Consider the following 26,848-nt stretch of genomic DNA (forward strand, 5'->3'; position numbering starts at 1 on the left):
AACAAATGAGGATAGAAAGCTAATACAAACTTATCTTTGTAATCAATTGTTTTGATCAGATTCAAAAATTGTTGGGAAGTTATCCAACATCGGTCATGGACAAAAATAAATGTGTGCATATAAGTCAAAGGGGAAGTCCCACTATCACCTATTGGTTTTAGAAAAAGATGGACTCTTGAACTTATATGTTGTACATGTTGTTGGACTATACGATTTATCAATTCTGTCATGGTATCAGAGTTCAGGTAAACAGTTTTACAAAGCGAGTCCGAGCCAGACCCCCATGTATGTGCCGCCGTCGCTACAAAGAGATTGAGTCAGGCCTTCTTCTTGCCGCCATCTCTACAACCGTTCCACGCCTCGATGTGAGGGGGCGTGTTGGAAGTTATCCCACATCGGTCATGGACAAAAATAAATGTGTGTATATAAGTCAAAGGGGAGTCCTTCTATCACCAATTGGTTTTAGAAAAAGGTGGACTGTGTGCATATAAGTCAAAGGGGAAGTCCCTCTATCACCAATTGGTTTTAGAAAAAGATGGACTCTTGGACTTATATGAAAAAGATGGACTCTTGGACTTATATGTTGTACATGTTGTTGGACTATACGATTTATCAATTCTGTCAAAAATTAACTCAAAGGAACCTTCGTAAATTTAAACTTTTAAACAACAGTTTTCAAGGAAGCATCCCTCAAGAGGATCGTTTATATTAATTAAAAAATTATTAATTTTCAACATACATAACTAAACATAATCAACATACATAAGCAAATTAACCCCATAATTTCGACATACATAAACAAATTAATAAACTAAGCATGAAATTCATGAGCCTAAACATAATCACACACAACAATCTTCAAAACATAAGCCCAAAAATTCGGATTTAATAGAAAGAACTCAAAGCACCAAACTTTATTTTTTTTTTTAAAATAAATGAAGAATATACCTTTGTTAGTGTTTTAGGAGTAAGATTAGGTTGGATTTGGTTGGATTAAGCTCAAAATCGCCGGACCTCTTTTAGATTTGGGAGTAAATTTTTTTTTTTTGATAAAGTGAAGAAGAGCCGACTGCTGCTGCACAACTTTTTGTCAAATGGCTTTTCGCGGACGACTAATTATGTCGTCCGGAAAAGGTATGTCCGGAAAAATCATTTTTCTAGTAGTGATTAGAAGACCTTTTCTTGCATTTTACAAGTAAACTTAGGACACGCTTTCTAATCAAATTAGTATTAACATTAATAGTAGTTGTTGTTTTCTTGAAGCCTTGCTATACATATTTGAAGGCTAAGATGTAACGAGATGTGTTTGTATACTTGAACTTTTATACTTGAACTTTTATACTTGAACTTTCACTTTTAAGTTTGTAACTTTATGTGGAAAAATAGGTTCAAGTTTGCAACTTTGTGTGCAAAAATAGGTCTCAACATGATATATACTTTAACCAAATTTAATTTAATCTAATCTAACTTCTATCTAGCTTCTAGCTAAAGATAATAAGAAAGTGATACTTATATGAAAAATCATATTTGAAAAAATTGAATCTTGACCATCCAATTAGCTATGAACTACAAATTAACAATTGATTTAGTGATAACTAGTTGAGCGACCTGGCTTTATGCCGGGTTTTCACCCTTAATTAACATTAATTACATAACTAATTATTGAGAAAGTAATTATTTATCTTTTTCTTTTTCGTTTTGTCGAGGAACGGCCAAAAATAGTTATGTGATTGATTTGTAATAAGCGTGAAAGTAATTATTTATCATTTTTTTTTACTTTTCGTCTTTTCGAGAGAAAAGATCCGAATGCTTAATCAATAAAGTGGGATGTACATCAACGATTGATACAAACTAAATAAAATAGGAGAAACTATTTTGTATTATATATATATATATATATATATATATATATATATATATATATTAACAATAAAACATTTATTAAAAAATGATTTACGTAGTTAATTTATAATAAGAAAAAAAGTTAAACAACAATAAAGTGAAAAATTATGTGATTGGTTTAATAATAATAATAATAATAATAATAATAATGACGATGATGATGATGATGATGATGATGATGATGACGATGACGATGATGAAGATGATGATGATAATAATAATAATAATAATAATAATAATAATAATAATAATAATAATAATAATAATAATAATAATAATAATAATAATAATAATAATAATAATAATAATGAATAGTTATTAGATAGTAAAAGTTATATGGTCGATTTATAATGGATGAGAAGTGTGTGAAAAATTTGTGGTAAGTTTATAAAAGCTATAAAGTTAATTATTATAGAGGTTGTGGTGGAATTATAAAAATATAAAAAGGTTTGGTGTGCATTTGTGAAGCTTGAAAATAAAAAAGCTATTAAAAAATGAGTTACGTAGTTAATTTATAATAAGAAAAAAAATTAAACAATAATAAAGTGAAGAATTATGTGATCGGTTTAATAATAATAATAATAATAATAATAATAATAATAATAATAATAATAATAATAATAATAATAATAATAATGATAATAATAATAATAATAGTATTAATAATAATAACAAAAATAATGAATAGTTATTAGATAGTAAAAAAGTATGTAGTCGATTAATAATGGATGAGAAGTGTAATGGTGAATTTATGAAATGTGAAAAGTTTGTGGTAAGTTTATAAAAGTTATAAAGTTAACTATTATAGAGGTGTGGTTGAATTAAAAAAATGTAAAAAGTTTGGTGGTTGAATTATAAAAAAGTAAAAAAGTTGGTGTGCATTTATGAAGGTTGGAAAGGTAACTATTCATTTTAACTATGGCTTTTAGATATATAGGTATCTATTCTATCTATTAAAATGGAGTTGATGCTGAAGTCATCAAGTGCTCCATTGAGTTGTAACTTAGTATTTAAAGATTGTACAATGCCATTGTGGTTAAGAAAACTTATGTCATAATTATTTTATTAATTATATTTTCATTTTTTAAAAGTGTACAGAAGAAGCTTCATATTAAATGGTCTTATCTCATACATCTCACGGTTACTGTATCATCATGCTTAAATTAAATATCATACGGATCTCGGTCTGCCTCGGTAAAATAAGAAGCTTCAAATTACATAAGAACTTTTTCATCTTCTTCTACATCTTCTTTCTTCTGTATCTTCCTTTTCTTGCTAGATAAACCCTAACTTCTTTCTCTCTCCAGATTAATCACTACCATCATGTGAGCATCGCTTGATATGTAGAAACAGAAGACTAAACGCTAGGGTTTTTCACCCTCTTTTTATCTTCTCACCTGAAATTACAGATCCAACGAAAATTCTTTATCTTATGTCGGATTCTTCATCTTCCGTTATCACAAGTTCTTTCGGGTAAAGTAGTTCTTTTTATTTTGTTAAAATTTGTATATGAATCGTCAACTTTGTTTCTGAATCTTGAGCTTTTCTTGAAGGGTTTATTGTTTATCTAGATTTGATTTCCCTTCTCTATAGTGGCTGCCATTGCAGTGTTCTGAGGTATAGCTATTTTTTTTTTCTAATTTTATTATTCTTTACGTTTTCTTTATGCTTATATATTTTGCTTCTTAATTGGGTTGATAATATTAATTGAATTAGATTGTTTTTTATTTTCTGAATTCTTAGTCTTATTGTTATAGTTATTGTTAGTTATATTTATGATATTTATAGTTTTTATTTATATGAGGTTTTATGTAATTGGTGGTGGTGAACTGTGATTCAACTTGAAGATATAAAGATGGATAAATGATAATATTAATTCACTTTATTTGGTTGTCTTTCATAGTAACTTTATTATGTTACTTCCATATTTATAACCTCAAATTTTATATTATTTTTGTGTTTGATCAAATGCAGGTATCCAAAGAAAGCATACATGGTTATGTATGCCTTTGTTTGGCTTTTGTGTTAAAGATTGGAGGCATGTCTGCCTTTTGTTTTCTCCAGTTTAATCTGTCTACATACAACAGATTAATTGTTTGCATTGTATGGTTCTTTGTATAGAAGGCCTGCTTAGTTAGGCTTTTTTGGTCTTTTGCCTCGTTGTTGTAAAAGCAAAGACCAACAAGTTGTATTTCTTTTGGATTCAGTTATTAAGTAATTTATTGGCCGAGTCCTACTCATTTTATATATTCTGTTATTTACAAGAAAAACAAGAAATAAAAATAAAAATAGGCAGGCCATTAAAAAGGTTGAGAGTTTGTATTATTATGTGTTTTTATATAACCGTTTTTAATTAGTCTTCTAATATATCATTATGTTGTTGTGATTTTAAATAAATTAGTTATGTGTTGCATATGTAAGCTGCATATGATTCCATTTGATTAATTATATAGTTGTAAACTACTTTGGTATTTAGCTGAGACATTTACATTTACAATTTCAAGTTCATGTTGAAGTTACCCTTGCAGTTGCTCGGCAAATATATTTGTCTGTGATAATATATATGCTTCATTTAAGTGAGTTATATACATGTAAAATGGTGTATGCAAGTTTGGTGATTTTGGTTGTGCAAGTCATCTTGAGGGAAGGTTCGGTTTTTGAAGGTGATGCAAGATAAATGTCATGAACGAAAATTATGATTATAGTTGATTTCTCCCCTTGCAAGTTACAACTACTGTATTTATCTATCTATTTACTGATAAAAGGTCAACACCTTGCACCTTATTTTTTCGTTTGTATTATGTTATTGTGTTCTTTGAAAAAAATGTAATGATAATGTAAGTGTGTGGGTAATATTAACTAACGGGTCAATGACACTAATATTAACTAACGGGTTAATGACACTAATATTAACTAACGGTTCAATGATGCTAATATAAATATACGGGTCAATGACATTAATATTATAATAATGTAGATTTCTTCGCCAAACCCGTCAATTCACGGGTCAATGAACTAGTAATTACATAAATGTCTCTATCCTCATATCGACTATCGATTTATTTATATTAATCTCAACCATTGATTTTTAATAGACACCGTTACTTCTCAATCACCACCACCACCACCACCACCACGCCCCATCATCCACCACCACCACCACACCCCATCACCCACCACCACACACCACCGCCCACCACCTATCATCACCATCGGACTTCCACCGGACCACCACAGAACAATTGAAACACCACCAAACCACTTAACCACCGGGCCACCACGTATAACCGGGCCACCACGTATAACCGGACCACCAAACCACCGAACCACCATCGGACCAACAAATCATGACCGGACCACCGAACCACCACTGGAACACCAGAACATCACCGGACCACCTCCAGAGCACCGCCGAATCAACCATTGATAGAAGTAACTAGCAATTAATTATTATTAATTAATATTCATAATAAATATAAATATAAATAAATATAATTCTGCGAATTCACGAGGTACGCTAGTATAGTTAATGATAACTGGTATAGTTTTGAAGGCTTATTTTTCCATCAGATCAATCGCATTTATGTGTGGCATGGGCATTATAGACGTCAAGTTTTGGAGAATGAATCAAGGTTTTCTTACGGGCAACTTCTTTTAGGTTATGTTACGGGCATTAGTTTTTGTATGGGAGATCAATCCTTTTCTCTTAAGACTTTCGGTATAGTTTTCATGGTAGGATCAATTGTATTATTGAAACCGAATGGTCTTCAATTCTTGTAATCTGATCACGGACCTGATGATTGGTTTTCGATTTCATTAAAGGTAATCCTTTTTCGCCGAAAAAAATTAGTTAATAATTATATATATACAACATATATGAATCGTTTGACTATAATAATAATTTGTGTTTACGAGTTTTGAGAGAATGAAAAGAAAGGAAGTGAAAGGAAGTCTTTCAATACTTCCTTGTAATTTGGAAGAATACTTCCATCCCTTTCGCTCCCCTTTAATTAATTTGTTTTCTTTTATAATTAAACTCGGGAACAACAAGATTCATGCATAACCAATCCAAACACAACAATAAACATGAAAATTTTAAGGTTTCCCTGTTATATACTCCGTAGTTTTTCTTTTCATAAAAAAAGGAATTTTCCTCCATAATATTCAAATAAATTAACTAAGACGTTTAATTAACTAAGGTTGACTAGCGTCCTCCATCAGTTTGTATTGGTCAAACATGAAAGACAATATGTGGATATATTGCATTGCATTGCATTGTCATACACGTTAAGATATTAATGCTAAAAACTGAGGATATATATAGAAAGCTAATACAAACTTATCTTTGTGAATTATTTTGATCAGATCAAAACATGAACTCGAAGAAACCGAGATCTTGCTTACTAGTAAATTTCTCTAATATTATTACTTTCCTGTTTTCTGGTTCTATTATTGTATTTCTTGTGACTGCCACCACCATCTCGGCTTCCTATGACGGAAACGAGACCGATCACATGGCGTTGTTATCGTTCAAGAAGATGATCACACGAGATCCGTATGGAGTTTTGAACTCATGGAACACCTCTTTCCATTTCTGTGATTGGAGTGGTGTTTCATGTGGAAAACGGCATAGAAGAGTGACTGCTCTACAACTGATTTCGCAAGGTCTAGAAGGTTCTTTGTCTCCTCATGTAGGAAACCTTACCTTCCTTCGTCGAATTCTACTTGAAAACAACAGTTTTCAAGGAACCATCCCTCAAGAGCTGGGTCGTTTATCCAGACTGCGCGTCCTTGTTCTTCAGCTAAACCAATTTAACGGAGTCATTCCAACTAACTTGTCTCGTTGTTCCAATCTTGAACAACTTTTCCTTGATACAAACCATCTAGTTGGAAGCATACCTAAGGAGGTTAGTTTGCTTTTGAAACTTTCTCGGCTTGCACTTCAAGATAATAATTTAACTGGTGGAATCCCATCTTCTTTGGGGAATATCACATCGATGCAAATAATCTCAGTTTCATCAAATCCTTTGGGTGGGAGTATTCCGGACACCTTAGGCAGATTGAAAAGTTTAAGACTTATTAAGGCTGGAGATTGTAAATTATATGGAACAATCCCTCGTTCCCTTTATAACCTCTCGTTTCTAACTACTTTGTATTTGGTTACGAATCAACTTAGTGGTACTATTCCACCCGACATAGGTGCAACGCTCCCAAATCTTGTTTTCCTTCAATTAAGGGAGAACCAACTCGGTGGATTTCTTCCATCCTCGATATCTAATTGTTCCAAGTTAAGGGTTCTTGAAATCCGTAACAATAGTTTCAGAGGGAAGCTGAGTATTGACTTTGGAAAACTAAGTGATATTTATTCAATAAACTTAGGTAATACCAATCTCCATGGACGCGCAGAAGCTGGTGAAATGAAGTTTATAGATTCGTTGAAAAACTGCAGCAAATTGGTTAATTTTGGAATTTTTAATTGCAAGTTTGAAGGAGTTCTTCCAGGATCCATTGGTAATCTTTCGAATCAAATCGAATACTTAGATGTATCAGGGAATATGTTTTCTGGAAACATCCCTTCAGAGATAAGCAATCTGGTTGGATTAAGCATGTTAGAATTATCAAGAAATCAATTCACAGGAAAAATACCTTCTATTATTGGTAACCTTCAAAATCTACAATATCTTAGTCTATACCAAAACCAACTTTCAGGGTCGATCCCAGATGCAATCGGAAACTTATCAATATTAGGCACTCTGTATTTAGATTCCAATGCACTCGAAGGCCATATTCCATCACGCCTGGGGAACTGTCGTCAATTATCAGAATTGTTCCTTTCTGACAACAAACTTAGCGGCAACATACCGAAAGAAATTTTACAACTATCATCGCTAACGATAACATTAAGTCTTTTTCATAACAATTTGTCTGGTTCAGTTCCTGGAGATGTTGGAGACCTCAAGATGTTGACTAATCTGGATTTATCTTATAATCGTTTATCGGGTAACATACCTCGTAGCCTCGGCGGTTGCATTAGCCTTACATTGTTAAACCTTAAGGGAAACTTATTTCAAGGCATGATACCGTCGTCGTTAAGTTCTCTGAGAGGACTCGAAACGCTTGATCTTTCTTATAATAATTTATCGGGCAACATTTCACACTTCTTTGAACAGTTCTCGTTTTTGTTATACTTGAACCTGTCCTATAATGATTTTGAGGGTGAAGTACCAATAGTAGGAGTGTTTGCTAATTCAAGTGCATTCTCGATTTTGGGCAATAGTAGGCTTTGTGGTGGCTTAGTTGAACTCGGGTTACCCAAATGCAAGTTGACAAAGAAACATAATGGAAAAAAGTTTCCTCTTTTTGTGATATTCGTTTTGAGTGTGTCCGGACTCATCAGCATATTTAGTTTCATGTACCTTTGTTATAAAAGGAAAAGCAAGGACCAAGTGCCTCAATCATCATCGAGGAATGGGCGATTCTTGAAAATTTCATACGGTCAGCTTCTGAAAGCTACTAATGGCTTCTCTGAAGTCAACTTAATTGGGAAGGGTGGGTTTAGTTCTGTTTATAAAGGAACACTCGATGAAGATGACAAACTGGTTGCAGTCAAAGTATTACATCTTCAAAACCGAGGAGCGGATAGAAGCTTTACAGCTGAGTGCGAAGTGTGGCGAAGTATTCGACATCGTAATTTGTTAAAGATAATAACCTCATGTTCAGGTGTTGATTTTCAAGGCAATGATTTCAAAGCTTTGGTTTACGAGTTCATGCCCAATGGAAGTTTACATGATTGGCTCCATACAAGTGAAAGTTATACATCTAGACTCAACCTCATTCAAAGAATAAATATTCTCATCAACATCGCATATGCACTTGATTATCTTCACAATAATTGCATACCAAGCATTGTTCATGGTGACGTGAAGCCTAGTAACATTCTACTTGATGAAGATATGGTAGCCCATGTTGGAGACTTTGGTTTAGCTCGATTTCTTGGAACAGATTTAAGCCTAAACAGCTCATCTGTCATCAAAGGAACGATTGGTTATGCACCACCAGGTAAAGTGATGTACTCCTATACATATACTTAATTTATTAACACACTATTATTCTATTGTAATTGCTTATAACTTGCAGAGTATGGTGTTGGAAATGAGATGACAAGCAGTGGGGATATCTATAGTTACGGAATATTATTATTGGAAGTGATGACTGGGAAAAAGCCGACTGATGACAGATTTAAGGAAGGTTTTAGCCTTCATAAGTTTGCTTACATGGCCTTACCAGATCATGTAAATGATATTATCGATGTCGAACTTTTAAATCTTCATCATGAGGATTATGTTAATGCGAGAAGTAGGCTTTCAAATGCAAAGATTATAGAGGAATGTGTGGCTTTAACTGTGAAGATCGGAGTATCATGCTCTGTTGATTCCCCATCTCAACGGATGAATATCAAAAATGTTGTCAATGAGTTGCAGCATATTCTTGATGCAATTCAACGTATTTGAGGTGCCATGTTTTATCCTTTTATCGATATGTTGACCTAAATTATTACTAAATGGTTTGACTTGATCGGTGTATGTGTCTTTCAGCTTTTCAGGTATAGTACCAAGACTGCATTGAAGAGTTGAAAGTGGATGCCAAGTAGGAGATGATGTGTATTAGATTTGCATTATATTTACTGTCAAAGATGCTCCATATATATGGTTTGATTTCATGGTGATGTAATATAATTATATGAGTTTGGTTTTGTAGCAATTTTAGGAGTATCACATTGTCTTGTTTGATTTCAATTTAAGGTTATGAATTACTTTTAATTATTAGTTTGTAAGATTTATATTAATGAGGAGGGTTCCAATGATATATTGGATACTTAAAATTGATTTTTTGGGGGAGTAATTGATGTAGTTTATGCTCCATACTTCATCTTTTGATTGATTCGTGATTCTTTTTGTTTTTGAATTTCTAAGCTTCAACAGTCTATCTGTTATAATGGGAATTCTACAAAATTGTGTTTTTTTGTGATTTTGAAATGTACGTCTGTATTTTGGCATGTTGCATTATGTTACTCGAAAAAATATCAATTTTTATCACTTAAATGTAAGATTGATAATTTTTTATGTTAATGATGAAGAAGTTTGATAAAATTCCCCAATTGCGATTATTTCTCATTTCCTGTTAGTTCAACTAAATGCTACATGTTATTGACATCACTGACCTCATCATGAGACAGGCTGCTGACAATGGAAACTTCAATCTTTAAAAGTTTTTTATATAGTGCCAGTTAGGAATATTATATCTAATATTATTGGTGTTGTTTTGTGCTGTTTTGCTTGCAATGCAACTTTGTGTTTCATATAGGGTACTTACATGTATAGTTTATATATATACATAGTTTCAGCCTGACCCGTTTGGCAAGAACCAGTTCTGAACATATATCCAACCTACATATTTGGGTGGTTCACTCTTTGAATTATGAGTGCTTATATACTTAACGAGTCTCTTCATTTCCCTTCGGTTCCCACAACCCATATGAATCTCAGCACCATTTCTTTGTCCCTAAATTACAAATTCCATCCGCATAAAAAACCTAGAAGATACACAATTATCTGCAGTTCAACAAGTCGATCCAAAAGAAATTCATCAAAATATGAGGAAAATGCAGAGGCTCAAGAATTGGTGGTTCGAACATTGTTGAAGAATTTTAACTATGACAAACCATTGTTGTCAACACTGAACAAGTATGTAAAGTTAGTCAGAACCGAACACTGTTTTCTTCTGTTTGAGGAGCTTGGCAAGTCTGATAACATTTGGAGCGTTACTATTTTTTTATGCATTTAGAAAGGAAAAAAAAATTGACTTTTTATACTTTGATGCAGCTGATCAATGTGTTTATTTTGATGTAATGAACAGAGAGATGAAAGAAAGAGAAATGGTGCACTTTATGGTTACGGGAATGATTCATATGATATGGAGGAAATAGTAATGTCATTACGTTAATTTATCAATCACCCTGTGTTAGCAGTTTTGGATCCAGTAACTTATAGATGGATCTGTTCTTTAAGGGGTAGAACCCGCCCATATTAATTTATTGCATCCATCTGTTCTTAGATGGATTCATTTTCTTTTTCGTATTTTATGACTTCGATTATCATTGTAAAAATATCGTCATATGCGTTAATTCATTTAACTGAAATTGTAAAAAAAAAAATTGTCATTCCCCGGTGATACAGTTAGTTGTCTTACATGAGATTTATTGTTAATAAGATGCTCAAGTTAGTGTTGCAGAACTTGAATTTACTCGGCGAGTACACGTTTTTGCAACTCAGTCACACTCGGCCAAAACTCGGATTAACTCGGACAAATTGGTCAAAATTCGGCCTAAAGTCGGGATTACTCTAAAAAACGATCAATATTAGTTAAAGTCAAAATTAGTGCTCAAGTTATTAATCAGTTAATGGCACCAACTATAAATAAGAGTAATGCATCAGGTATATATTAGTTGCTGTATTTTGGTTTTCTTTTCTAAACATATTTGTATTTGTATTAAAGGAGCATTAGCATATAATTATAATAATTATTTTTTTTGAAGGCAAGCCCTCCAAAGTGTAGCAGGTGTGGATTGAACCTGGGTCCTTTTCGAACTTTTCAAGTATCTTACCACCAAGTCACCCCTTAGACCATCTTTATCCCTGAAGGGGATGATGGGCGTGTTGCTGGGTGGGGTTGGGTGCTTGATGAGCGTGCTGCCATACCGGTATGTAATGAGGTGGAGTGTTAAGTGGTGTGTTGGGTGATGTGTTAAAATCTGATTGAAGTTGGGTGAAAAGGGGGATAAAAACTAATTAAAAAATTGAGAAAAATGCAACACGCCTACAAATATTCGGTGCTCACTTGAAGCACTCCTCACATTTTGGCATCCAACACGCCTCATTACACCGCGTGTTGGCCGGTGTTGGTGGCAACACGCCACCGTTAAAGGTGGTCTTAGGGTTCATACTTATAATTATTATAATGAACATAAACTGATAAAGTGATTTGGTGAGTTTGGCTGGGTTCATTTTTCATTATTGGTTTAGGTATTTCTAAACCATCATTTTTGGTAACATTAGTACACTGAGTCACCTTATGCATTATTAATCCTTATATATTAAAAGCCATGCCCAATTGTGTAGTTTCAGTTTTTTAGGATCGTAGTTTTGAGTTTGCGTTCACACTACAATCGATCTCTCGACTTCGGCTCAATTTACACAACAACCCCTCAAGTTTACACTTTTTCAGGGGTAGAAAGTATAAATATATAATTTTATTAAATAAAAGAACATAATTCCCCCGAATTTATAACGGGCCCTATCTTCTTGCTCGGTGCGAGTTAAATTTTTTCGAGACTACCTTTCAACTCGAAAAAGTCTCACGAACCCAACGGGACTAACTATACGCGAAACAGACACTTTTTAAAAAACGCTTAACACAACGACATCCCGTATCTTTGTTTTCCCTGCAAGTTAAATTTTTTCGACAGCACCGTTACACTCGAAAAAAATTTATGAACAAAACGAAACTGATTACGTTCGAAATGGACAGTTTGTAAAAAACGCTTAAGACAACGACATCTAAAACGGCGCTTAAGACATGTGCCGTTTTCCTCTCTGTAAATACACAACGCTACGTTAAATATGAATACACAGACCGAAAGCCCTCGCCGCATCGCGCGGGCCGAATCTGTACTAGTTGGTACTAATGCAAACATTTAATATTACGGAATAAATATTTATTATTTTACAGGGGTATTTTAGGAAACAGGTTGAAAATGTGTTGGAAGAAGTAAAATGAATGGGGAAATATCACCTCCCAACATTACAAGATGACAAAAGGATGTAGTCTCCCAATTACAACATTACAAGTTTTGACTTATTCATTTTCATACCAGAACACGAAAGGTGTAGGCATGGATAAGATTGAAAAGATGATGTCACGTTTGGATGAAACAAATCTAAAAAGGGGTTCTAATGTTGGCTACATAGGCAAGATAGGCAACCGCCTAGGACCCAAAAAATTTGAAGGGCCCAAAATTTTATATATAGATGATGTCACGTTTGGATGAAACAAATCTAAAAAGGGGTTCTAATGTTGGCTACATAGGCAAGATAGGCAACCGCCTAGGACCCAAAAAATTTGAAGGGCCCAAAATTTTATATATATATATATATATATATATATTTCGCAAAATATTATATTTAGTTAAATAAGAAAAATTGCCAGTTAAAGTTGTAATATTGTTATTTTAAATAGTTAAATGCATTGTAAGTATATATAAATTGATAAATTTAAGTATTATCTTTTTATATGTATTAAAAAATTAAACGTGTGTAAGAGCCCATTTTTGTTTTCGCCTAGGGCCTTAGAATTGTTGAGACAGCTCTGGTCGGCTAATTTGGTTTCGTTGGTTGTTCTTTTTGTGAATGTTTTGCTTTGAAGTCTTCGATTGATATTTCATGTTTTAGTGAATAGTGTTAGTTTGCTTAGTATGTTGAGATTTGTTTAGTCTTGGTTTAGATTATTTATCTTTTGTTTTTGACTCGGTTAGAGTTAAATGGGACTAATTTTCGGTTGTGATTCAAGTATTATTTTTAACGAGCCGTTTTTGATTAGATTTAATGTATTGGTTTATAGCTTCTTTCATTAATTGATAAAGATTTTTAATTTTAATAGTAATCGTTATTTTAGTATTAAAAATAAATAAAATAATATAAGAGTTTTAGTTCTTTGGGGAGGGAGAGGTATCTTTGTGTTTATATTAAGTTCGTATTTTGCAAAAAAAAATAAAAAATAAAAAAAAATTGAATTTGAATTTGAATCAAAACTTACTCTTATTAATTATTTTGAGACCTATTATACTAATACTACTAATACTAAAAGAAGTAAAAGAAGCGAGAGTGTTTGTCGTTTAACAAAATCATACGACATCTTGAATGAGGTTTATGTTATAAATAAAATGTATACTAATACTAAAAGAAGCGAGAGTGTTTGTCGTTTAACAAAATCAAACGACATCTTGAATGAGGTTTATGTTATAAATAAAACTAGTGAAATGACCCGTGAAATTACGAGTTTGTTTAAAGGAAACAATGTAATGACATGTTTTAGGTATTAAGTGTTGTATATTTAGAGTTTCGATTTCGGATTTCTGAGAGTCGTGTAATCACTTTCAGATCAAAGTATTTCGATGGTACAATCGAAATCTTCAATCGGATAAAACTCAGAATTTTGAACAGAGAATATGTTTTTGTGTATGAATTGATTAAACATACCAATGAATTAAATAACCAAAAACGGGTTGGGGTTTATGTAACACCCTAGGCAAATTCCACATCGCCTACAGACATGAGTGATCATGGGATTATAAGGTAATACTCACGCTTAAATGACACAACGCGTTTTGGGATCACAGGCAGAGCAGATGTGTGAGTATCTGCAGTTAAGCGTGCTCGAGCGAGAGTACTACTAGGATGGGTAACCTCCTGGAAAAGTGCTTCTCGTGTGTGATCGCCAAGAAAAAGCCGTGCGCCAGCGGGCAAAGCGAACAATATTGTGGTCATGTTAAGCTGGGGTGTTACAGAATGGTATCAGAGCCACTCATGTGCCTTTGGGGGTGGTGGGGCAAACCTCATCGAGGACGATGAGTCCATGAGGGGGGTAAATGTAACACCCTAGGCAAATTCCACATCGCCTACAAACATGAGTGATCATGGGATTATAAGGTAATACTCACGCTTAAATAACACAATGCGTTTTGGGATCACAGGCAGAGCAGATGTGTGAGTAGCTGCAGTTAAGCGTGCTCGAGCGAGAGTACTACTAGGATGGGTGACCTCCTGGGAAAGTGCTTCTCGTGTGTGGTCGCCAAGAAAAAGCCGTGCGCCTGCGGGGAAAGCGGACAATATTGTGGTCATGTTAAGCTGGGGTGTTACAGTTTATAACTGCCGAATGGCAGTTCCTTCTCTAACTACCGATGCAGTTTCATAACTGCAAAAAGAGGCTCAAAATCGGGCTTTTATTTTGGGTCAAACCGGGCCAAAATAAAATTTTAAGATATTTTTAATAAAGCAATGGAGCCCAGCCAGGGGCTCTGCCCCTTGAACCCCGCCAGGGGTTGCCACCCCTTGGACCCCGCTATCGGGGGCGCTGCCCTCGAACCCCCGTCATAATCAAGATAAGTTCAAACAAGTGTGCACTCCACACTTTCCCAAACTTGTTCGATATTTATCAAGATTATTTTGGTTAACAAATTAATCTCATTACAGTTAAATCATATTGGTGACACAAATCACCAACATTAAGTGAATGTAAATGCTAAAGTAATTTATTTTAATGACCCGTTTAACTAAGAAACTTATCGTTGTTATTACAAATATATAGAGACATGTATTTTCGCATAGATATGTAACGTATTTAATTTCGTAAAAACAATCCATATTTTAATATTAATAATATAATAATTATAATTATAATTATTATATTAGAAGTAAATAGTAATAATAAAGTTCGCTCACTGGGTATTTATATTTTTAATAATAATTATTATTATTAGTAATAATAAATGCCTTTTAAATTTTTTTAGAAAATTAAAATACAATTATTATATAAAAGTTGTACAATATGATTTAAAATTTGAGTGTTCTATAGAAGATTTTACAATTTATGAGAGATTAGTATTTTCTTTTACAAAAGATTTCGTATTATTTTCTTAATTAAATTAATATAAAATTATGACATCATCATTTTGAAAATTAAAGAGTAATTAGTTTAATGATTACATTATCATTTTAGAGCTTTATATATGACTATATAGATATAGATAAATGTATTTAAAATCTAATAAATAGACGTCTAAATTCGTTAAATGGTTGATGGCTATTGTGTTATCTTTGCTAACTTTTTTTTGTTTAATGTGTAGAAAACATTTTACCGTGACACATATTCTTTAAATATATATACTAAAAATACCGGGTAAAACGGTATTTTCTTTATTATTTTTTTAAACTCATTTGTTAAAACATTTTTAAGTCCTTTTAAATAATTGTTTCCCTTGATAACAAATAGTGAATTAGTGATGTGTATGTTTTTATGTTTTAAATTTTTTTTCCTTTTTTGAAATTGTTATATTTTTTCTTTTTCAAAATTTGAGTACTAAATATTTTCTTCTCACTAACATTTTCTTTTAACGATTTACCGTTGTCTAACTATTTACAAAAATTAATTAAGTACATCTCTAAAAACAATGCAATTAAAGTTTATATTCTTCATGTAATATATCAAATTATACATATTAGCGATTTGATTGAATATCGTTTTTTAGCTAGGTTCACTATAAAATATTTCAATAAAAAATATATATCTTAGTAAGAATCATTGATATGCATATTGTAATTGCAAACTTATTTAAAACATATAATGAAATTTATTATTTTTTCATTATATAAATCAAACGCTCCCTAGCAAGATGATAAAAGAGACTTACAACGGCATAGAAAACTATAAGTTTCAATTTGAAACTAAATGGTCATTATGTTTAATCTAATGAAAAGAAGGTAATGTAATTACATCGAATAGACTACTAATGTAACAAAAAGACTCGTTGTTTTACTAATATTAATATGCATATGTACTTGCTCTTAACATATGTCACTATGGGTTATGTATAAATAAATATATCCTTCAAACTTCTGAAGTTATGTTTAGCCTTAGATAGTCAAACCACTTATATAAGCCAATACATGTTGGTGGGTATAGAAGAAAGTTTCTATCAATGCTTTGGTTGGTCATTTTGTAGTACATGTTATTGTGCTTTATTCACAGGGTTGGTTTCACTCCTTAATCCTGTAACAGCGTTTATATCGTTGCTATACGCAAATTGAATGGGTTTGCGTTTATATCGTTGCTATACCTGAATTGAATGGGTTTGCTTTTGGTTAAAGAAACATTCAAAGAAAAACATACCTTTCACAGCAATTGTTTTTCAATCATTCTGACATATGTAAACCCGTATGTACTTTGCAATCTCCGACTATAAAAATAACCCGTAATGTATTCATATTTAATATCACAATTACACTGTTATACCTTACATTCCTCTTAACCGCATGTTGCGTTGGTACTTTGCAGGACTATCATTGAATGGTTACCAGGAAATGCTTAACGCAATAGCCCCTGAAAAAAGAAGTCAAGGGACCAAAGAATGTTAACCATGTCACAAAGACAGATAAGTCTAAATGTCTTTACTTTGTTTGACCCTCCACAAGCGCTTGAAGATCAGGATGGCATTGACGAATAGGTAGTAAGATCTTTCTTTAGTGCTCATTTTTGTGATGTTGTTTAGAGGTTATTAGGTCGACCGTCTCACATATGAATGGGTCGATTTGTATTTTCTCATTTCAGTATATTCATTTAGAGGAGGCAATATGGGCCATAATGATAACAAGCACTAGCATTATTCACAATTCATGACCACCTCAAAATATTTAGGACATTCACGAATATGTGGGACACTAGAACGAAGAATTGAGAAAAAAACATCAAAGAGATACATTATTGGCGCCTGCGACTTTATACATTGAACCTATTCGCAGCTATGGACCGTTGCTTAATACTACTTTTTAATTTAAGCCCATTACTTTTGAACAAGATTTTTCTATTTATATTTTTACAAATTTGAACTTTTGGATCGTTGGATTGTCTATTTATGTTATCATGGTTGATTTTTTTTTTTTTAAATATCATCATTTCATAAAATCCGCGAAATCGCTGGACTTTAACTAGTATTTGTTTATATTTACGTGTTTGAGGATATATAGAAATATTAAGACAAAGTTTCACAGATGATTCCTGTAGTTTGTATTGAATAACACTTACGGACCCAATACTTTTTTCGACAAGAATGGTCCATGTGGTTTCCTCCTGAATCACCGATGGACCCTGCCCCTAATGTCCGTTAACTTTTTCCGTTAAAATTTGCATGTGTGATACATAAGGGAATTTTCCTCTTTTTCCCCTCTTCTCCTTTTACCTTGTATCTTTCACTTATTATCTTAAACTCACCTAACTTCTATTCTTAATCCCTCTTCGATCTCTTCTTCAATCAAGAGCACTTGCATATAAATGGAAAAAAATACATAAATCTAAATTTACAGAGATTCATAATTTCATAAAAGAGATTTCAAAACTAATTTTCAGTTTGTACCCCATTTCTAAACCTTGAATCTCAATTTAATACCGTTCAAACCCTAAAGAAACTCAAATACTGCACTTGATTCGGAAACAAACCTAATGATGACGTAAACAAACCGACACATGTTGCTGGCGTATGCAAACGACCCTAGTTGATTACTTAAACAAACCGCTACCACCACCACTGGAACTTGATTTGGAAACTTGCAAATATTAATTCGATTTCTATATAATCGAAAGTCTTTGCTGATTTAGGGTGTGTTTGGGCAAAACTAACTAAAGCTTGAGCTTATAGTTGGAGCTTGATGGTTGAAGCTTATGATTGGAGCTAGAAGCTGAAACTTATCATAAGTCCAAACTCTTATAAGCTACCATAAGCTGCATGCCGAACACACCCCTAGTATTAATATAGGTTTGTGGATTAGGGTAAACCTACTTGCACTGAATAATGTGATCAGCCCAATAATGGCCCAAACAAGAGAGCGGTGGCCCAAAACAAGAATGTAGTGGCCCAAAAAGTCTCCTGATGATTTCTCCCATCCCTCCCTCGTCTCTATTCTCTGCATTTACTACCCAATTTTCATAACTGCAGGTACAATTTTTTAGTATTTAATTTAATACATGCTAAAGGTTATGAATTACTTTTAATTATTAGTTTGTAAGCTTTACATTAATAAGGAGGGTTCCAATGATATATTGGACACTTCAAATTGAATATTTTGGGGGATACTTGCTGACTTGCTGTAGTTTACGCTCCATATTTCATCTTTTAATTGAATCATGATTCTTTTTGTCTTTGGATCTCTAAAGCTTTAACAGTCTATCTGTTATATTAGGAAAGTTGTGATTTTTGTGATTTCGATGTGTGCGGCTATATTTTGGCATATTGCATAAATGTTATTCGAATTAACTTCAATTTTGAATTTTATTAGTTAAATCTACTATTGACGATTTTTTATGTTATTAATGAAGAACTTTCTTTAATGAACACTCATATTACTTGATTTCTTTGGCTGGTAGCCTGGTCGTCAGTTGTTGTTATGAAGATTTAACGCTTTATGAGCACCAACTGCTTGATGAAATTCCCCAATGAGACTTTGATCCTATTTGAACTTCCTAATTCAGTTTAGCATTTTCGCTATTATTTTCAGTGTCGATCATTACTTGTTTCCTGCTATTTCAGCTAAATGCTATTGTACATGTTATTTGTTTACATAATGACATGACTACCTCATCATGATACATGATGTAAACAATGGAACCTTAAGTTTTTATACAGTGCTAGTTAGACATACAAATAAAACTATAATGAGACCTCTGCGATTCAACATTATTTAAAACATACAAATAAAGTTTAAGGAAGTTGAGTTATATTTTAAAGGTATATTTTTACATCTTATACTTCTGTTTTGATGGTGAATATAATTTAATTAGAAATTCCCCAATGAGACTTTGATCCTATTTGAACCTCTAATTCAGTTTAGCATTTAATATTTAATGTTTATTATTTCCTGTTTCCTGTTACTTCAGCTAACTGAGTTCTGATGAGGACAATGGAAACTTTGATCCTTAAAAAGTTACTAATTCAGTGCCATACCAGTTAGAATCATTCTAGCTTATATTTGACATCATGTATGCAATAGGAAATAACATTATTAAGTAGCAAAAGTTTAAAAAAGTATATTGTGCCAAGATATATTACAAGAACAACCAAGAATTCAAGTATTCTAAATCATGTTAAATTTCAATAAATATGGTTTTAAATATAATTTTTTGATAATGTTGTTGTGCTAATGAGGAAGCTGAGATTCCCTACAAAAGGAGACAGAGAGCATACTAAGTCTATCACTCCAATCAGATTGAAGTGTTCCGTGAGTTTAGAGCTACATTTGGGTCATGGGTGATCATTGACTTGATCTTCACCAAAGCCTCGTAATCTGTCTCATTTCCTCTATAGGAAGCAGAGACGGTGGTGGTAATCAGAAATATCATAACAATACAATAATAGTAGTGGAAAGAAAAAGAAATAGAAGAGAATAATGGTAAACAAATTATCATTTGCCCCGACTTCATTATTGGAACACTTGAAGAATAATTATTGGCTTTTTATATTGCTTTTATAGGAAAAAAATCTTTACATGTATACTAAAAAATTAAAAAGATTAAAGAAGAATGCTATATATATTTTATATGTACTACCAAACAAATTTATGACTCAGAGTTTATTAAGATCATAAGTCGAAACTGTTATAAGCTTCCATAAGCGCATGCCGAACACACCCCTAATATTAATATAGGTTTGTGGATTAGGGAAAATCTACTTGCACCGAATAATGTGATCGGCCCAATAATGGCCCAAACTAGAGAGCGGTGGCCCAAAACAAGAATGTAGTGGCCCAAAAAGTCTCCTAATGATTTCTCCCATCCCTCCCTCGTCTCTATTCTCTGCATTTTCTACCAATTTTTAACTGCAGGTACAATTTTTTGGTAATTTAATTTAATACATCATAAAGGTTATGAATTACTTTTAATAATTAGTTTGTAAGCTTTATATTAATAAGGAGGGTTCCAATGATATATTGGACACTTCAAATTGAATATTTCGGGGGATACTTGCTGACTTGCTGTAGTTTACGCTCCATATTTCATCTTTTAATTGAATCATGATTCTTGTTGTCTTTGGATCTCTAAAGCTTTAACAGTCTATCTGTTATATTAGGAAAGTTGTGATTTTTGTGATTTCGATGTGTGCGGCTATATTTTGGCATATTGCATAAATGTTATTCGAATTAACTTCAATCTTGAATTATATTAGTTAAATCTACGATTGACGATTTTTTATGTTATTAATGAAGAACTTTAATGAACACTCATATTACTTGATTTCTTTGGCTGGTAGCTGGTCGTCATTTAATGTTATGAAGATTTTAACCCTTTATGAGCACCAACTGCTTGATGAAATTCTCCAATGAGACTTTGATCCTAATTCAGTTTAGCATTTAATATTTAATGTTTATTATTTCCTGTTTCCTGTTACTTCAGCTAACTGAGTTCTGATGAGGACAATGGAAACTTTGATCCTTAAAAAGTTACTAATTCAGTGCCATACCAGTTAGAATCATTCTAGCTTATATTTGACATCATGTATGCAATAGGAAATAACATTATTAAGTAGCAAAAGTTTAAAAAAGTATATTGTGCCAAGATATATTACAAGAACAACCAAGAATTCAAGTATTCTAAATCATGTTAAATTTCAAGTGTCGGGATTCTTGAGGGGAACTCATCTCTCGCCATGTCCTCTCTAGGCCACAAATTTTGGCAAGCCGTCGTATGGGTTGGTGCTTACTACTTGTGGAAAAATCGTAACATGAAGGTTTTCCAAAATGACTCTTGGAGTGCCTCGGTAATTGTAAACGAAATACAAATTAAGTCGTTCGAATGGATCTCGAGTAGAATCAAAGGAAAACATATCGATTGGTTAAATTGGCTTGTAAACCCTTATGTATTTTTAGTTTTATAATCTCGTGTGGGTTGCTTTCTCTGCTTCCCATTTGTTGTTCGTGATATTGTGGATCGGCCTTTCCTTTGTGCGGTCGATGCCTTGTATTGTTTCCTTGTTTTGGTTTTTATTTCATCCTGCTTTTCAAAAAAAAATGTTAAATTTCAATAAATATGGTTTTAAATATAATTTTTTGATAATGTTGTTGTGCTAATGAGGAAGCTGAGATTCCCTACAAAAGGAGACAGAGAGCATACTAAGTCTATCACTCCAATCAGATTGAAGTGTTCCGTGAGTTTAGAGCTACATTTGGGTCATGGGTGATCATTGACTTGATCTTCACCAAAGCCTCGTAATCTGTCTCATTTCCTCTATAGGAAGCAGAGACGGTGGTGGTAATCAGAAATATCATAACAATACAATAATAGTAGTGGAAAGAAAAAGAAATAGAAGAGAATAATGGTAAACAAATTATCATTTGCCCCGACTTCATTATTGGAACACTTGAAGAATAATTATTGGCTTTTTATATTGCTTTTATAGGCAAAAAAAATCTTTACATGTATACTAAAAAATTAAAAAGATTAAAGAAGAATGTCTACCAATTCAAAAAGCACTATGATCTTAAACAACTAGTGGGTAGACTTGACTTTCAGTGCTCTTGTCATGACTTTCAGTGCTCATCACCCCACTCATTCCCCTCCGAGTGAGTTGACTTGACTTGCTCTAACCCCTCAATGCTCTTGACTTCCATGTGCAACAATACCAAGGTCCGTATGTGCAAAATATTAATGCAAAAAATTGAGGATATAAAAAGCTAATACGTAGTACATACTTAATAACTCCCTGCAATGAATTCAAGGAAACCAATATCCTGCTTAGTATATTTATCTCATATTATTACTTTTCTGTTTTCTTCTGGTTTTATTGTTATATTTCTTGCGACTGGCACCACCATCTCAGCTTCCTATGATGGAAACGAGACCGATCACATGGCGTTGTTATCGTTCAAGAAGATGATCACACGAGATTCACATGGAGTTTTAAACTCATGGAACACCTCTTTCCATTTCTGTGATTGGAGTGGTGTTTCATGTGGAAAACGGCATAGAAGAGTGACTGCTATACAACTGATTTCGCAAGGTCTCGAAGGTTCTTTGTCTCCTCATGTAGGAAACCTTACCTTCCTTCGTCTATTTGAACTTGCAAACAACAGTTTTAAAGGAAGCATCCCTCAAGACCTGGGTCGTTTATCCAGACTACGCGTCCTTGCTCTTCAGCGAAACCAATTTAACGGAGTCATTCCAACTAACTTGTCTGGTTGTTCCAATCTTGAACAGTTTTTTCTCCATAGAAACCAGCTAGTTGGAAGCATACCTAAGGAGGTTAGTTTGCTCTCGAAACTTACTTATCTTTCACTTTACGAAAATAACTTAACTGGTGGAATGCCATCTTCTTTGGGGAATCTCACATCGATGCATGTGTTCTCAGTTCAGTCAAATCCTTTGGGTGGGAATATTCCGGACGCCTTAGGCAGTTGGAAAAGTTTGGGACAATTTGAGGCTGGAGAGTGTAAACTGGATGGAACGATCCCTCGTTCCCTTTATAACCTCTCGTTTCTAACCGAATTGTATTTGGCTACGAATCAACTTAGCGGTACTATTCCACCCGACATTGGTGCAACTCTCCCAAATCTTGATTTCCTTCAATTATACGACAACCAACTCAGTGGATTTCTTCCACCCTCGATATCTAATTGTTCGAAATTAAGAATATTTCAAATTGATATCAATAATATTAGAGGGACGGTGACCATTGACTTTGGAAAATTAAGTGATATTTCTAAAATAAACTTAGGTGATACCAACCTCCATGGACGCGCAGAAGCTGGTGAAATGAAGTTTATCGATTCGTTGAAAAACTGCAGCAAATTAAAGTCGTTTAGTATTTTTAATTGCATTTTTGAAGGAGCTCTTCCAGGATCCATTGGTAATCTTTCAAATCAAATCGAAATCTTAGATGTAGGAACGAATATGTTATCTGGAAACATCCCTTCAGAAATAGGTAATCTGGTTGGATTAGGCAGTTTACAATTATCACAAAATCAATTCACAGGAAAAATACCTTCTGTTATTGGTAACCTTCAAAATCTACAATATCTTACTCTATTCCAGAACCAACTTTCAGGGTGGATCCCAGATGCAATCGGAAACTTATCGAAATTAGGTACTCTGTCTTTATCTATCAATGTACTCGAAGGCCATATTCCATCACGCCTAGGAAACTGTCGCCAATTATCAGAATTGTACCTTCATGAAAACAAACTAAGCGGCAGCATACCGAAAGAAATTTTACAACTTTCATCGCTAACGCTAACGTTAAATCTATCTCATAACAATTTGTCTGGTTCAGTTCCAGCAGAGGTTGGAGACCTCAATATGTTGAGTTATCTAGATTTTTCGGATAATCGTTTATCGGGTAACATACCTAGTAGCCTTGGTGGTTGCACTAGCCTTACATTTTTATCCCTTAAGGGAAACTTATTTCAAGGCATGATACCATCGTCGTTAAGTTCTCTTAGAGGACTGGAAACGCTTGATCTTTCTCATAATAATTTATCGGGCGAAATTCCACAGTTCTTCGAACGATTCTCGTTACAATATTTGAACCTATCCTTTAATGACTTTGAGGATGAAGTACCGGTAGTAGGAGTGTTTGCTAATTCAAGTGCGTTCTCGATTTTGGGCAATAGTAGGCTTTGTGGTGGCTTAGTTGAACTTGGGTTACCCAAATGCAAGTTGACGAAGAAACATAATGGACAAAAGTTTCCTCTTTTTGTGATATTTATTTTGATTGGGTCCGGACTCATCAGCATATTAAGTTTCGTGTACCTTTGTTGTAAAAGGAAAAGAAAGGACCTAGTGCCTCAATCATCATTGATGAATGGGCGACTCTTGAAATTTTCATACGGTCAGCTTCTGAAAGCTACCAATGGCTTCTCGGAAGCCAACTTGATTGGTAAGGGTGGGTTTAGTTCTGTTTATAAAGGAACACTCGATGAAGATGACAAATTGGTTGCAGTCAAAGTATTACATCTTCAAAACCGAGGAGCAGATAGAAGCTTTAGAGCGGAGTGCGAAGTATGGCGGAGTATTCGACATCGCAATTTGTTGAAGATAATAACCTCATGTTCAAGTGTTGACTTTCAAGGAAATGATTTCAAAGCTTTGGTTTATGAGTTCATGCCCAATGGAAGTTTACATGATTGGCTTCATTCAAGTGAAAGTTATACATCTAGACTCAACCTTGTTCAAAGAATAAATATTCTCATCAACATCGCATATGCACTTGATTATCTTCACAATCACTGCATACCAAGCATTGTTCATGGTGACTTGAAGCCAAGCAACATTCTACTTGATGAAGATATGGTGGCCCATGTTGGAGACTTTGGTCTAGCTCGATTTCTTGGAACAGATTTAAGCTTAAACAGTTCATCTATCATCAAAGGAACAATTGGTTATGCACCTCCAGGTAAACTGATGTACTCCTATACATATACTTAATTTACTAATAAACTATTATTCTGTAGTAATTGCTTATAACTTGCAGAGTATGGTCTTAGAAATGAGATGACAATCAGTGGGGATATCTATAGTTACGGAATATTATTATTGGAAGTGATGACGGGTAAAAGGCCGACAGATGACACATTTAAGGATGGTCTTAGCCTTCATAATTTTGCTCACATGGCCTTACCGGATCATGTAAGTGATATTATCGACGGGGAACTTTTAAATCTTCATCATGAGGATTATGTCAATGCGAGAAGTAGGCTTTCAAATGCAAAGATTATAGAGGAATGTGTGGCTTTAACTGTGAAGATCGGAGTATCATGCTCTGTGGACTCCCCATCTCAACGGATGAATATCAAAAATGTTGTCAATGAATTGCAACATATTCTGGATGCAATTCAACGTACTTGAGGTGCCGTGTTTTATCTTTTTAATGATATGTAGATTATCTCTAAATGGTTTGACAGTAAATTCAACGTACTTCAGGTAGAATACCAAGATTGCATTCAAGAATTGGAATTAAATGTCAAGTCGAAGATGATGTGTATTAGACTTACATTATATTTACTGTCAAAGATGTTCAATATATGGTTTGATTTCATGGTGATGTAATGTAATTATATGAGTTTACTTATGTAGCAAATTAAGGAGTATCACATTGTCTTGTTTGATTTCAATTTATGGTTATGAATTACTTTTAATTATTAGTTTGTAAGCTCTATATCTCTGAATATGATTACTAATGATATATTGAACACTTAAAATTGAATTTTTTGGGGGAGTAATTACGTTTTTTGTGATTTTGAAGTGTACGGCTGTATTTTGGCATGTTGCATTATGTTACTCTAAAAAACATCAATTTATATTACTTAAATGTGCGATTGATAATTTTTGATGTTAATGATGAAGAAGTTTGTTGAACACGTTGTATATCTCGATTTCTTTGTAGAAACTTATTTTTATTTTTATTTTTTCAGTTTTTGTAAATTCTTTTATTGCGTTTTTATTTATGAAATTAGCATTGCTTATTTTCCAAATTTTCATCTTAATTGAACTTATCTGTTTCTCTTCCCTTAACATTTCATCTTTTCTTTTAGTTCTGATGATTACTTCATGATTCTTTTTCAAGCTTTAACAGTTTATCTGTTATAATAAGTATCTCTAGAAAGGTGAGATTCTTGTGATTTCGATGTGTGCGGCTATACACATGTTATTCCAAAAGAGTATAATTTTACGATATTACTTAAACCTATGATTGATGAGTTTTTTAAATTATAGTGATGCAAAGTTTTGATGAACAAGCCATATTTCTCAATTTCTTTGGCCAGTCCTCATCAGTTAGTGTAATGAGTATGTAACCCTTAATGAGCACCAACTGCTTGATGAAATTCCCCAATGAGACTTTGATCTTATTTGAACCTCTTAATATATAATGTCGATCTTTTTTTGTTTACTATTATTTCAGCTAAATGCTACTACATGTTATTGACATGACTGACCTCATCATGATTCAGGCTGCAGACAACAAACTTTGATCCTTAAGAAGTTTTTAATGTAGTGCCAGTTAGAATAATTTTAGCTAATATTTGACTTTATGCTAGCTGATATTATTGGTGTTGTTTTGTGCTGTTTTGCTTGC

General features: G+C 33.3%; 2 protein-coding genes and 1 long non-coding RNA gene across 5 annotated transcripts; all 3 read left to right on the top strand.

Moving 5' to 3' along the window:
- Positions 1-2,970: 2,970 nt before the first annotated feature.
- Positions 2,971-4,147, top strand: LOC139863043 (uncharacterized). Of its 2 annotated transcripts, XR_011764381.1 has the most exons (4): positions 2,971-3,096; positions 3,210-3,375; positions 3,456-3,519; positions 3,877-4,147. It is a non-coding gene; the product is annotated as an uncharacterized lncRNA (long non-coding RNA). The 2 variants fall into 2 exon arrangements; XR_011764380.1 differs by lacking the exon at positions 2,971-3,096 and having other exon boundaries at positions 3,103-3,375.
- Positions 4,148-5,005: 858 nt separating this feature from the next.
- LOC139861494 (putative receptor-like protein kinase At3g47110) lies at positions 5,006-9,788 on the top strand. Its single transcript, XM_071849891.1, has 4 exons — positions 5,006-5,334; positions 5,473-8,961; positions 9,040-9,414; positions 9,498-9,788. The coding sequence occupies exons 2-3, from the start codon at positions 6,276-6,278 to the stop codon at positions 9,411-9,413; spliced, it is 3,060 nt and encodes a 1,019-aa protein (XP_071705992.1). The 5' UTR covers positions 5,006-5,334; positions 5,473-6,275; the 3' UTR covers position 9,414; positions 9,498-9,788.
- Positions 9,789-22,382: 12,594 nt separating this feature from the next.
- On the top strand, positions 22,383-25,855 carry LOC139861495 (uncharacterized). 2 transcript variants are annotated; one of them, XM_071849893.1, is made up of 3 exons: positions 22,383-25,168; positions 25,247-25,621; positions 25,696-25,855. In XM_071849893.1, the coding sequence occupies exons 1-2, from the start codon at positions 22,486-22,488 to the stop codon at positions 25,618-25,620; spliced, it is 3,057 nt and encodes a 1,018-aa protein (XP_071705994.1). In that variant the 5' UTR covers positions 22,383-22,485; the 3' UTR covers position 25,621; positions 25,696-25,855. The 2 variants fall into 2 exon arrangements, with proteins under 2 accessions (XP_071705994.1, XP_071705993.1); XM_071849892.1 differs by having other exon boundaries at positions 25,247-25,855.
- The last annotated feature ends 993 nt before the right edge of the window (positions 25,856-26,848 follow it).

Source organism: Rutidosis leptorrhynchoides, chromosome 8 (assembly GCF_046630445.1).
Source record: "Rutidosis leptorrhynchoides isolate AG116_Rl617_1_P2 chromosome 8, CSIRO_AGI_Rlap_v1, whole genome shotgun sequence".
Classification (NCBI taxonomy): domain Eukaryota; kingdom Viridiplantae; phylum Streptophyta; class Magnoliopsida; order Asterales; family Asteraceae; genus Rutidosis; species Rutidosis leptorrhynchoides.

Coding starts and splice junctions, on each gene's coding strand:
- LOC139861494 (XM_071849891.1), top strand. CDS start 6,276: ATGAACTCGAAGAAACCGAGATCTTGCTTACTAGTAAATTTCTCTAAT. Junction 8,962..9,039: donor GATTGGTTATGCACCACCAG/GTAAAGTGATGT, acceptor TATAACTTGCAG/AGTATGGTGTTGGAAATGAG.
- LOC139861495 (XM_071849892.1), top strand. CDS start 22,486: ATGAATTCAAGGAAACCAATATCCTGCTTAGTATATTTATCTCATATT. Junction 25,169..25,246: donor AATTGGTTATGCACCTCCAG/GTAAACTGATGT, acceptor TATAACTTGCAG/AGTATGGTCTTAGAAATGAG.